General features: G+C 40.7%; 1 protein-coding gene across 1 annotated transcript in view; it reads right to left on the minus strand.

The window, feature by feature from the left end:
- Positions 1-9,108: 9,108 nt before the first annotated feature.
- Positions 9,109-13,561, minus strand: part of LOC104957295 (contactin-associated protein-like 4) — a 25,800-nt gene continuing 21,347 nt past the window's right edge. The window contains exon 9 of the mRNA XM_010784916.1: positions 9,109-9,559. Within this exon, the coding sequence (XP_010783218.1) occupies positions 9,363-9,559 (197 nt within the window). The 3' untranslated portion in view covers positions 9,109-9,362. The remainder of the gene's footprint in view (positions 9,560-13,561) is intronic.

Raw genomic sequence — 13,561 nt, forward strand, 5'->3', positions numbered from 1 at the left:
CTGTGTGTTTGATGTGGCTCTTTGCAGTAACATACTCAAAATGTTGGCTCTTCACCTCTGACTGGTTGGCCACCCCTGGTATAGATGAAGGATGTGTCAGGATGTAGAACTCTTGTGTGAACATTCTTGTTTCATGTTGTTGACATATTAGAGTCAAAGGTTTGCACAGAGCGAAATATCTTTGTGTTGCGCCATAAATCAGAAAATACTGCATTAAAAAAGTCATTTCCTGCATTTTTATACTGATAAAGTTTGNCTAAATAGATTGATTGCCAGGTATGTTGTTGAGGACATGCTGCCTATCGCAACGGTCGAGTCTGTTGCCTTCAGAGAACTAGTCAGCAAAAAACAACACAAAAACTTGTGTTTTTATTGTTATTATTTTTAAAGTAAAGTAACTTGTTACTAGTTACTTTTATAATTTAGTAACTAATAAAGTAACTAGTTACTTTTTTGAGAACAGTAACTATAACCATTACTAGTTACTTTTTAAAAGTAACTTGCCCAACACTGATGATCAGTATGACAGATGAACAGATCACCACTGGGCTTTCAACTAAAGACACAGAGCCACGCAAAAACTGTGGCATGTGTACGGCTCCTTATGGGTACTGCCATTTTTGGAAGTGCCGGAGCCGCGTTCTGGTGCTCTCCGTCAGAACTGCACCCCTGTCAGACGAGACATATACCACGTGATGACACGTTAGGCTCGTGTTGTGTTTAAGGACCCTGACCTTGGCCAGGAAAAACAGGCACTCGCTTGTTTAATTTTTTTGCGGTCTAGAGTTCTTTAATTTTTTCTTCTTTGCGTGTGTACGGCCCGGGGGCCAGAGGTTCCCCACCCCTGGTCTACGGCCTTGGGTATTGCTGCTATCTGTCTTAAGGAGGGGCAGCTTGGGCGCATTGTTGTTGCCAGGCCAGCTTATGACCGAGCACAAGCTGACATGAGATAGTTTATTGTTCAGGGACATCTAGAAGCCCTTCTTTTTAGGAACGTAGGTTCCCTGGCGCACGTTACAGCTTAGATTCAGGGTCCATATTAGTTTAGTCTTGCTGATAAAGAATGTTGATTATTACACTCCGAACTAGTTCAAACCTGGAAGTAGTTCTTCAGAATTGATTTGACATCTCTACCGTGTGGCCAGATCGTGGCCCGTGACATGTCTTGTGAATTCTTCGGCCGAATCTCAAATAAACCGTCAGTGTTTGCTATCAAAGAAAGCTCCAGCTCTCCTCGTGTCTCATTGAGTCCTGACTCCATTGGTACAGAAGTTTCCCCCACAAAAGCCACATTGCTATGCCAGATACATTTTCCTGAACGATTATGATGAATACGAACTGACAACAGAGGTCTGCCATGTCGTTTATAATCAGGTGGGTGGTGATGCTGTTTATGCTTGCAGCACTGCAGTCTTATCAGATCACTAATCAGGCAGAAGGCTGCTTGTAATTATACAGCCCACCTCCTGAATGCAGCAGGAAATAGCAGCAGAGAGTCATCCCGCTCTCCACCCGCCTCTTCTCTTACCCCTGATGGCTGCTGCTTCATCAATCAACTCTCTTCATTCAGATAACAGCCCATTCATACATAATACTCGATGCCAACCTTGAGTGAGCAGTGGGTTCAATTTTATTATCATTCCCAAGAGTCTTGGAATAATTTTGCCTACATGTAACATTTGAGACAAGCAGAAATCCCCCTGATATTTAGGCAATTATGAATTATGTGAGCATATACTGATACAACATTGTTTAAAAAAAATGACAGCCATTTATGAAGTAAACTCCTGTGGCCGGCACATCGATTAAATTTTTTCTAGTAGAGCTGAAACTTCAAGAATCTTGTTATAATGATCAAATGGAAAATAACTTTGTACATTAAAAATGACTGCAATTAAATGGTAAAAAAAAACAAGCCATGCATACACTTTCAAGAACTAATCCAAACTCCTCTAGCTATACAGTATCATGAAGAAAGGGTTTAATTTGATCAGAAGAACAGTCCCAGAGTCTGACAGCAGAAGGCTCAGATTCCCTCTATTATTAACATTCAACCGACTTCTTTATTGCAGCGCAACTCAAGTAACTTATTTGTTGTAGAAAACTATTAAAAAGAGTACCACAGTACTTAACATGAGAAAAAAGTTGTCCCTTTTCCAAATAATAAGTACATTGAATATTAGCATCAATGTCTGTTTCAATTCTCCTCTGGATTTTAAAAACACATTTTTAAAGAAACATTAAAGAGACTAGCTTTCTATTATGAATGATAACATTATGCTTATTAATGTAGCTGGCAGAATGCCTTCCAATTATGCAGTAAAATGTTAATTGCCAAGACATTTAACTTTAAAAGCAATATGATCTTGGAGCATTATTAATTAAATGTTTTCGGGACTGGCTGCATTTGTTTAAGGTCAGAAGTAGTTCATGGTCAGTTTGATGAACTTACCCAGTTCACCTCTGCAAGATGATCTTGATGTGGCACAAATCAACCCAGCCTCACAGGTGTTTTGCATCAGTGCTAACGAGTCGGTGAGATCTGCATATAGCCAGCCTTGATCCGCCCATATATCCTCTACACACAATCTACCAAAGTACAAGATTATGCCTACATAGAGTGCAACTGTGGTACACAGGTCAAACTGGTGTCATGTTAGTTCTTATGAAGTATAATGCTATATCAAAAATAAATTCAAAATAATTGAGAGGAACATATCTATTAAAATCATTAATCCATTCAATGTTTAAAGTCACATGCGTTTTCATGATAAGAAGTCAGCCCAGATCCCAATCAACATGTAGGAATACTTCCTTCAAAGTGACTTTTAGAAGTATATTGAAGAGTGAAATTAAAATACTCAAAAACACAGAGGGGGTGTTTCTCAATCGTGAGTACGCTTGCTTGGTAGCACATGTCTGCCGAGCATCTTGCTTCAGAAGCAAGGCAAGAATACTTCCTGGCATTCGGAAAACAAAGAGTGGAACAGGCTAGCAAGTGTGCAGGTGTGCGTCATATGAGAGGCCCGCCTTACATTTTCCGCCACAGATTTGTGGATATTGATCCGTGCGCAAAGCATTGTGGGGATTTTAAGAACACCCAGCGTGTTTCTCAATGTCGAGAAAGGCTGCTCCAGAGCCACTATTTGAAGGATGCTACGTCATCGAGTCCCGCCCAAGGACTGTTCCAATGTCCAGGATGCTTGGAATTCTACCGCGGCCGGCGTCCTACGTTGGGAGAAATTTCGAGGCTGCACATGTGTATCCTCCGCGGTCTTTAAATCCCCACAATGCTTTGCGCACGGACCAATTTCCAAATATTTGGCAGAAATCACGCTCCATTTAAGGCGGGGCCTCGCATATGACGCACACCTACACACCTGCACACCTGTTAGCCTGTTCCACCATTCTTCGTTTTCCGAGGCTAGGAAGGGTTCTTGCCTCGACTCGGAGGGACATGTCCTACCAAGGAAGCGTCCTCGACATTGAGAAACTCCCAGAATATGATTACCTCCTTTGGTGTTATGATGCCCTTATTTAAAGTTTGCAGGCATCTCTCTGCTTTATAAAATATGAGTTTGCAAAATTGTCTTGGGATGGTGCATCCAAATTTGGAGTTGAGTCTGGACAGATTAGAAGCAATTAAAGTGTGGAAACAGCTCTATTGAAACTCTAGGTCCTCCCTAAAGAGCTGGCTGGATTTACAGCTTGTCTTCAACATGGCTATTGTCTCAGTGGGTCCTAAATACCCATTAAGTATGTTTTAATTGTTAATCCCATGCTAGGGGAATTATGTTTGCATTAGGAGAATGTATAAGATTCACAAACAAAAACAAGTCTGACTTGTCAAGTGTAGTTCATATAACTGGTGGATGGGGATAATGTCTCCCATGACATGGAAGCTGTTGAAAAGTCTAAATAAAATGAATATGTATATATCCATATCAAATATATTAATCTAAACTCCAATAAGAAGATACTTGCCCAGTGTACAAGGCTCTATTGATTTTGAGAAAAAGTTATTAATCTAGTAAAAAATATAAAAGATAATCAAAGTCCACAAAACTAAAAGTAAAAACAGTCAACAGGTAGCCCAAAAGCTAATAAACAGCCGTGTTAGCCTCAAACAACACACATTGGCTACCTTGGTTAGCATTACAGTGATACCACACAAACAACTGCACTATGATAAAAATGACAGTATTTGACGAGTAGCTAAAGTCTCTGTCAACATTTGTTTATTCACAAATGTCAGTTAAACTGCCCGGGGTTCTAGAAACAGAATGTTCAATAACAAACCCAAGACAGAGGAAGAACAGTCAGACTTGGAAGAAAAAGCTTTTCACACGACAGTACGCAGTGTTTCGTCCACACAGGTGCTTTCACTTGAGCTCATTAGACCAGAGGCCTGTACGACGAAGCCGGTTCAACCTAACCTGGATATGTTTGAGTTAGCCGGTTGGCCTAATCCAAAACCTACGCGCTCTTGCTCAGATATCCAGGTTAGGTTGAACCGGCTTCGTCGTACAGGCCTCTGGTCTAATNTTTAAGCTTGTAGATGTGTTCTTTTCTTACCAGAAGGTGATGAAGTGTGGAATATCCATGTGACATATCTGACCCAGCTTGGTAACAGTCGTTAAGAACACAAAACTATTTCCTCAAATCACAGAATAATGGCCCAGTGTGAATGTAATCACACCCTGGATAGTTACTGTCAGCCAGGAACGAGACATGGGCATTTTCTGTGTCCTGCTCCATTGTTTTGGCTGGCAGTGATTAGTTTGTGCTGAGCCAGCAGAAAAGAAACTGCTGTTACAACAATAATGTAACAATGCTGTATTTGTGAATGACTCTAATTTGTGTGACTTTGAGTGAAAACAATCTGGTTACAATGGTTCAGTTTTACCGGAAAACTCCTCCTCCATGATAATAAAAATTGCTTTTTTTTTTAAATACTGGGAGGTGTTTGATTTTCTAGTCTGGATCTTTAAAAACATGACAAAATAATACAGATTATTGAATAAACAGCTACTTAACCTACTCCCACTCCATCTCTGAGTCTTTGATCCGATCTAAGTGATGTGCAGCCTTTTATCTGCTTTACTCTGCTTGTGAAAGCAATAATGAGTGACAGGGCTTGGGTTAAAATGGTCATTACCAGTCAGAAGTACTGGTTTTGCTTCTAAAATCAAAATGTTGAAATTATAACTACTAACTAATTGAACTACAACAAATATGTATTAGTACATTTATACCTGACTTTATGGTGGACATCCGAAATCTTTGGAGTGCCTTAATGTAAATTAAAATCCTGTTATAGTGGCAAAACTCTACAGTAGCAGAATTGGCGTTGGGAAAACAGTTTTTAGAGGTGGCTGTTGTCTTTTGTTTTCCTGTTAAATGAAGCCGAAAGCCAGCAAACTTTTCCCGTCTAGATTAAATTAAATCTACATAAATGTACATCACAGATTGTTGTTCTCCCTAAACTTTTCAGGATGGGCTTCTCTTTATGCACTGCATGATATTATTGATGAGTATTAATCTATTAATCTGCTTCTGTCTGCAGAGTAGAGGTAAAGACGGCTGACTAAATGGCTGTAACACTCGGGAGACGGAAATATCTATTTTCTTTTTTATGATGACATTCTCTCCTAACTCTTAATTAGGTAAATGACTTAAAGTGTTGTCAGAGTTCAAAATGGTCTTTTTTTAAACAACTGACCTCACTTTTAGTAGGGCATAACAACCAAACAGAGCCATACATAATCAAGTTGTCAGATGTAGTCAGAAGACACTCGATGTGTCCCATTCAATGTGAATTATTTACAGTTCCTAAATGGAAATACAATTCCTCCCATTAAATGTCATTACATGTGAGAAATGGGAGTAAAATAATTTCCTTCTGGTGGCATGGTACATTTGCAAATTCTGTGAGCTTTCTTCTCAAATATTTACGATGGTCACTAGCTCATAGCGTCACCATGCAGAGACCTAAGTCAGGTTATGGGGAAAGAGTTTTTCAGAAGAGCTTGAGAATCTTGATTGTTGACACTATAGGAAGCACTACTCTGACCAAATGTTTATATTTTACAGAAAACTATGATATAATAGACAAACCTTAAAACAAAGATACAGTACAGCTTTGAACACTGATGACAAACTTGCTATTGCTCAGAGGAAAGAAGAACATTTGTCCTTTTCAGTTTCTTTGTTATAACAGTCCTTCCTTTGTTGAGTCTAATTCTGAATCAACATGTTGCAGTTACTTTTATCCATGTTTTAGTATGTGTTTTTGGTCAACAATATCACTGGAATAGTAGAGAGAAGCACTGGCTTGAGGCAGACTTGAAGGAAGGCAATTACAGGCGCTGCACACTCACACAGATGTTTCACTTGTTCTGATTAGACCTGTGTTCAGGCTGGAGTTTGCTGGACCTATGCTAGGAATCCTGACTACAGAGGCCTGTACGGCGAAGCCGGATTTTCACTTAGCGGGCTAACTTCAGGGAAAACTCGGGGTTTGCGGTCCTACGGTGCTGGTTCTCTTTTTAGTGGGCTAGATCTCAATGGTAACTTGTGCTGAGCGGCTAACCAGGGGCCTGTACTACGAATCAGGATTTTCGTTTAGCAAGCTAACTTCAGGGATTTCCGGTCCTTCGAAGCCGGTTCACTTTTTTAGCGGGCTTGGTAATTTATGCTGAGCGGCTAGCCTGTTTTGTTTTGGATTAGGTCAACCGGATAACTCAAAACATATCCAGGATATGTTGAACTAGATTCGTAGTATAGGCCCCAGGCTAGCTGTTCAGCATAAGTTACCATGGAGATCTAGCCCGCTAACAAGAGAACCAGCTTCGTAGGACCGGAAACCCAGAGTTTTCCCTGAAGCTAGCCGCTAAGAGAACATCCGGCTTCGTAGTACAGGCCTCTGGCCTCAGGGTTTGATGCTGTAATGGTTTTGGTTTTTAGATCACATTACATGACATGTCGCACACACACACACACACCCACACACACACACACACCCAGCGACTTGCATGCAGTCAATACTGTGGACAGTCCCCAAACACACTTTATTACCTGTAGGATCTGAAGGTNGTTCTTAACGACTGTTACCAAGCTGGGTCAGATATGTCACATGGATATTCCACACTTCATCACCTTCTGGTAAGAAAAGAACACATCTACAAGCTTAAACCAAAGTTGTGTTATTTAATAAAGAGTTAAAGCATTTAACAGAATCAATCTTATTTCCAGCTGGAAGAGTCCTGCACTAGCAAATAATACCAAGATCTGAACAAGTTATACAGAAAAGCAATGACTTTATACAGGGTAGAGACACAGGAAGAGGAAGGTCTCAGCCAATCAACATACATAGTGATTACATTACAGAGTATTGAAGATTGGTGGCTAGACGAGGTTAAGCCTTGACATGTTAAGTATAACCATATGATAATGTACCTGACAATGGTCCGAACAGAAGGTTGCCAGTATTTTGTATTAAAGGTGTGATAAAAGCCTGGGAGAGAGTGGCAGCCGTAGTTTACATATAACTGAAACATTTAAACTGTGAGAAAATCAACGGAAGGCAGAAAGTTACAGTGACATAATTAAATGAGACTTGTGATACATTTGTACAAACCATACTCTGATTTTACATTTTCCAAAAAAATTGAAAATCAATTAACGGGTGAATAGATTTGATTTGAATGTAATTCTGCTGTAACTCTCATTCAATGAAACAGTTATCATTTAAAAAAGAATGTAGAATGTGTAGTATTTCTAACCTAAACATTTTTCAACTGAGAAACATTTTTTACATGGTGGCATAAAGCTTGAAGAGCAAACTTCATGACTGTAGATTCACAGATATGACTGATAGGATATACATATCATGTGAATGTCAGGTATAAATAGTCAGTGAAATACAACTATTTGGTCTCAAAGGCAATTCCTTTTTACTCGTTCAGGAGGCTTTCTGGGCTCCGCTGAAATCTGATATGGTATATTTCAATTCATTAGTACATGGCATCTTGGATAAAGGCTGAGACAATAGCACAGCTTTGTCTTGGCACTTCTAGAGAGAGAAATGTCTTGCGCCTGTATGTCAAGCACACTTTATAATATTGGTCGTTAACACAATCCTTCATTTAATTCCCGCTGACATCTTCGGTGCTCATGAGTCATTGCTCCTAAAAATATTTTAGTTTAGCTTTGTTGTGTTACTTTCATTGTTGATACACTGAGGCAATCATGTCTCCAGCTAACTATCTGGGAAGTTTAAATTGCATCAATTTCAGAGACTTCCCAAACAGCAGGTGTTCAGAATAGCAAATGTTATTGCTTTCATGAACCGTGTATCATTATTGTGCGGGATTATTGAAAACAAGAGTATCAAGAGACATTTGTTCGTATTCAAAATCAGGTTAACATAAGACAGCGCTATTTGAGAGAGACACATAAAGAACAAATAGATCCTTAACTCAGCAGTAATGAGGTAAAATCTTGGAGGATGAAAACCTTCTAGAAAGGGAGAACCGCATTTTCAATGTTGCAAAAAAAGAAAAAACAACCAATGATTTAAAGAATCTCAGCGTCAGAGAAGTATATATATATCCAATATTTGTATTTGATGCTGGTTTTCATTTATTTATTTATCTCATTGTCAGCTTCTCTCATTTCCATTTCCAATTAGGGTTTTAGCAGATTGAACAAAGTGACAGACAGTCTGAGTTTTAAGTCTTAGTTTTAAAGATTTTTGGTGCAGTCAGTAAAAGTAAAAAAAAAAATCCCTTCATTTCGTCAAGAATTTATTTGGTTTTTCAAGATATAAAGAAAAAGCACAACGAGTAACTAAGAAACCTTCCGACGAACTCAAAGGCAAAATGTGGAATATGAGTATTCAGACTTGTATATACAGCAGTGGTTTGAATTATGTTGACTATTACTCTTCCTATATTTTCACACATACACTGTATGGCTCTGACATCTGAAATTTCAAGCAAGGTTTATCATCCTCGTAGAAAAAGTGCTTTTTAAAAATGAACACCAAGTTCAGAATGTTACTGGAACAATCGTATTTTCATCAACACATACATTCTGCATGTTTTCTTTTTAATAACGCTTTTTTACAATATGGCAAACAACATTGTTATAAGCACACAAATGACCATTTACATTTATAAATATTTACACTCAGAATGACAGCAGATAAGAACTTACTGTAAGAAAATCATAAAATGTTTCTTGACTTCACATCTGATGGGTCCACCAGTAGCTCCGGGCTGAATGTCTGATAAAGCTCTGAGCTGTTGGTGAATGGTCCCGCTCTGTCCTGACAGCTCAGTGTGATGCTGGGGGTCCTGCTAAATAAAATACTCCTTTTGGTTTTCAGTGGGAGCGCTCTGAGAGTCCACCTGGCTGCTGAAGGGCAGCTCCTGGCCCTCTTCCGGCTGCGCTGCTTTCACTTCTTGGTTTCTATACGTCTCCTTCCTGCTGCAGATAATTCTGGCTATTATCGCCAATGCGACCACGCAGACGAAAATCATCATGCCGATCACCCCTAAAAAAATCAAAAATACTTTTAATTCAAAATCCAACTTACCAGGTTGCTTTTAATATTTTAGCAAAACCAATTTCTTCAAGAAATTGTAAATTTTGGATAACCTGCTTATTTTCTTCCACAGATATATATGACAAGATTTATAACATTCTCATATCTTTTTCAAAAAATTTTCCCTTGTTTATTGTCTCAGGCAAAAGCACAAGGGTGACGTGATACACAGTCACTCGTTTGACACAATTCAAGTTGAATTATCCATTTAACATTATATGGGCAAGAAATCCAATTAGTCAAGATTCAAATGTGCTTGATGTTATTGTTAGCACAATACAAAAACATCTACTTTTAAACTCACAAGGTAACCTAAATCGTTGCTTGTTAAAACATTTGACAGATCAGACCCTGTGTATCTCAGACCATTCCCATCCTTTATTATGTGTTAAAGGTCCCATGTCATGCTTTTCCGGTTATTACCCGTCCCCTTGTGTGTTATGAAGGTTTTTATGCATGTAAACGGTCTGCAGAGTCACAAACCCTCAAAGTACACCCTGTAGCGAGTAAAACTCTAACACAGAAAATACCTCCCCAAAACGCCTCGTTGGAGATACGTCACTGTCCATTGATTCTTCCGGGTAACTCATGATGTCATGCGATAGCCGGAACCAAAGGGACCAAGCCGTTACGTTAAGCCCCTGCTGATTGGTCCAAATTGACCAATCCACGGACTTCCTCACACACACACTCAGTGCAGGCAGCTCTGCTGATCTCTTCTCCCTGGCTGCAGGCTGATAACAGACAGTTGGGATCGTGGCAAAATTCTCTCTGCAGACTCATTCTCACAGCGTTTATCAACCTTTTTCTTACTCAATATCAAGCCACACTTATTGTTTTTACTTCGGCTGTGACTTTGTGTGTGGTCAGGGTGAGTTTGGCTGTGTTTGGCTGTGTATCGCTAAACAAGGAAACCACACCTCCACGGAGCTCAGCGCGATTCACAACATTCCGACCAATCAGAGCACACTGTGCTCACAGGGAGGGTGGGGGCTGGAGCTATTGGAGCTACAACGAGCCGTTAAAGAGCGTCTTGCAGGTTTTTATTTATTCTACATTTATGCTTAAACTTGCTTGAAAATTACAATTAAAAAAGTGAATGATTGCACAATATAAATCTATTCTAGTAGACCTCAACAATGGAATTATGATCAGTGGAAATGGCCATGACATGGGACCTTTAAAAGACCGCCTCATGTCTGGCTGTGGTGCTGAATGTAGATTTTTTTAGATGCTCATTTAGGGATCTTTCTCCATCCCTGTTACTGGTATGGTTTCAACCAACCATTCTTTTCATGATCAAATAATCAGTTGTTTATATTGTCTTTAATGCCGGCTACAGCCTAGCCATAAGACCTTATGTGTCCAAGTTGTTCAAATTTGGGTTAAAATGAGGTGGTCAACGATTAAGGTCATGGTGATCACACAAAACACATCTTTGGCCTTATTTAAAAACATCATATGATAATAATAACAAATTCACCTACATGTCATATAGGATATCATAATTAAGTGAAGCAGTCGGACAGTCATGGAAGTAGATCACAACTTCACAGGTTATCAGAGGCATACAACGGCAAGGTGGCCATTTTGGTTTTCTAGATTAAATGATCGGTCTAAAAATGGAAAGTAAAACAAATGTCAGACCCAGTATCTGAAAGTCTCACTGGCCTTATTATGGTAGACAAAAGTGAACTTTACAGCCTAGAAGGTTAGGAGCAGGTTGGACCTTTGGATTGTAAGTTGTGTTAAAGTCAAAGCGATGCTCCTAACCCACCTTTGGGACGTTCCCCTCTCTCTCTCTCTGTGTCCAGGTGAAGCTGTGGAGTCTGGTTGACCCTGAGCTGCAGCAGCCCAGCAGCCCGGAGCTCACCCTGCGTCCCGGGCAGGGCAGGATCGAGCTGGTGCTCTTCCACCCCACCTCCTCCGGCCTGTTGGCTGTGGGGGCCACCAAGTCCCCCCTGATTTGGGACACCAGCCGCCCGGACACACCCCTAGCAGGTAGCTACAGCTGGAGAACATGAGCACTGCATGTACACACGTTTGTTTGTACGCACAGTTTTTATCAACGGTCTTTGTCGTACATTATGCACTGTCTGCGTTTAACATTTCAGTCTTTGTCAGTTAGTCTTCAAGTTTTGTTGTGGCCTGTTTTGTTTCTATGTGCAACATGATTGTATACATTCAGAGTGCGGTGGTTTTCCTTTTCTTCGTTGGGGACTGTCTGACTGACACTGCCTACGTTTTACAGCCCTGCGGCTCTGTCTAAGTGCCGGAGCAGCAGAGGTAATGTTTTGGTTTGCTGTCCTGGTCCCAGTCTCCCCAGACTGGCCTCAGGATGCAGTCGCTATCCTATGGCCCCCCAACAAACACGATCCCCCCCCCCCCCTCACACATGCCATGAAAGCTGGCCTGGCTGCTGCTGCTCACTGCTGATCCAACTTTTCCACGAGCTGTACCCCCACACGCTTGTCTTCATCACCCCACGTACTCCATTCATGCGTTGAGGAACAAGGTCTGAATGATGAACATGTATTCTAAATGTGTGTGTGTTTTTTGAATCCCCTTTGTGTGTAACTTTCTTAACAAGCTGCACCTCTTATCTCTTTTTCCATCGTGTGTGTCGTATTGAAAATGTCACACAGCTGCGCTGTGCGTGGCACTGCATCTTAATATCTGTCTTCCCATGCTCATCTCTCATGGGGCGTAAACCATTAGCACACAAAGAACAAATGATAAGTTCCTTAAATGATCTATGCTTTTCTATCATTTTGTAGTTTATTGAATTGGTGTGTTCTTTATTTTATGGCTCATTTCACCCTGCAGTGATACATCTAACTCTATCGTGTTCATTGTCTTGTGTGTTTATGTGCCGTCATTCTGTGACCATAGTGTGTGTCGCATTATGTTGTCTTTTTGTAAATCTTTTTATAATCCCCTGTCCAACATGATTGTTGTGGTTTTTTTAGACCTTCTCTTCCTTTTCTAAATGTGGTAGTGTGTGTTGTGTGTGTGTGTGTGTGTGTGTGTGTGTGTGTGTGTGTGTTGTGTTGTGTGTGTGTGTGTGTGTGTGTGTGTGTGTGTGGGTGTGTGTGGGTGTGGTGTGTGTGTGGTGGTGTGTGGTGTGTGTGGTGTGTGTGTGTGTGTGTGTGTGTTGTGTGTGTGTGTGTGTGTGTGTGTGTGTGTGTGTGTGTGTGTGTGTGTGTTTTGTGTAGGTTCCTGGAGACCAGCCACGGGGCCAGCCTGCAGAGTCTGACTGGAAGCGAGACGGCTAAACCTGGCTGGCTACCTCCTGCAAGGTAACAACCAACATTGGACGTATGAGTTTGTATTGTTGTAGTTATCAGTGTGTGACCACTAAGATGCAGCCAGTGGCTCACGTTCAGTGCAAGTTACTCCACATCGGACTCTGCTGGTTATTCTGGGGTTTATTTAGTCAAAATGTCAACAGGGGGTAATGCCTATGGGTAATGTCCATCTGAAAAGGGGTGGGAGCCCCATCACACATTTCATTAGAAATCAACAGTTCTCAAGAGGGAAAAGGAATAACTTTGTAAAGCCCCTTTGACGGCAAGAAGAATAATAGCCAGTTTTGTTTGAATGTGTTTATAATGATGACAAAGAAGAAATCTTGGCAGGGTTGTAAGAAGCCTGTTGAGATGTTCCCTGGTTAGAGCTGGAAACTGTATTAAACTTGTTAATAAATAAGGGTACGCAATGGGGCCCACAAGTCTGTGTGTGAAGACTACATATGTTGGGGATTTTGTTTTTGCTGACCCCCAGAGTCCCACCCCACCCCTTTCCCCCCCCTGTGAACCCTCCTGTCTTCTGGTGCGAGTTTAAGTCCAACCAGGAGTTGACCGACCATCAGTTTTTTGGCATGTTACAGTAGTTTCGCTAAGAGAAAAGTCCCCAGGGGTTTGAATGCATCCAAAAGGCCAACTCTCCTAC

This window comes from Notothenia coriiceps, unplaced genomic scaffold, assembly GCF_000735185.1.
Source record: "Notothenia coriiceps isolate Sejong01 unplaced genomic scaffold, NC01 NC01_scaffold00026613, whole genome shotgun sequence".
Taxonomy (NCBI): Eukaryota; Metazoa; Chordata; class Actinopteri; order Perciformes; family Nototheniidae; genus Notothenia; species Notothenia coriiceps.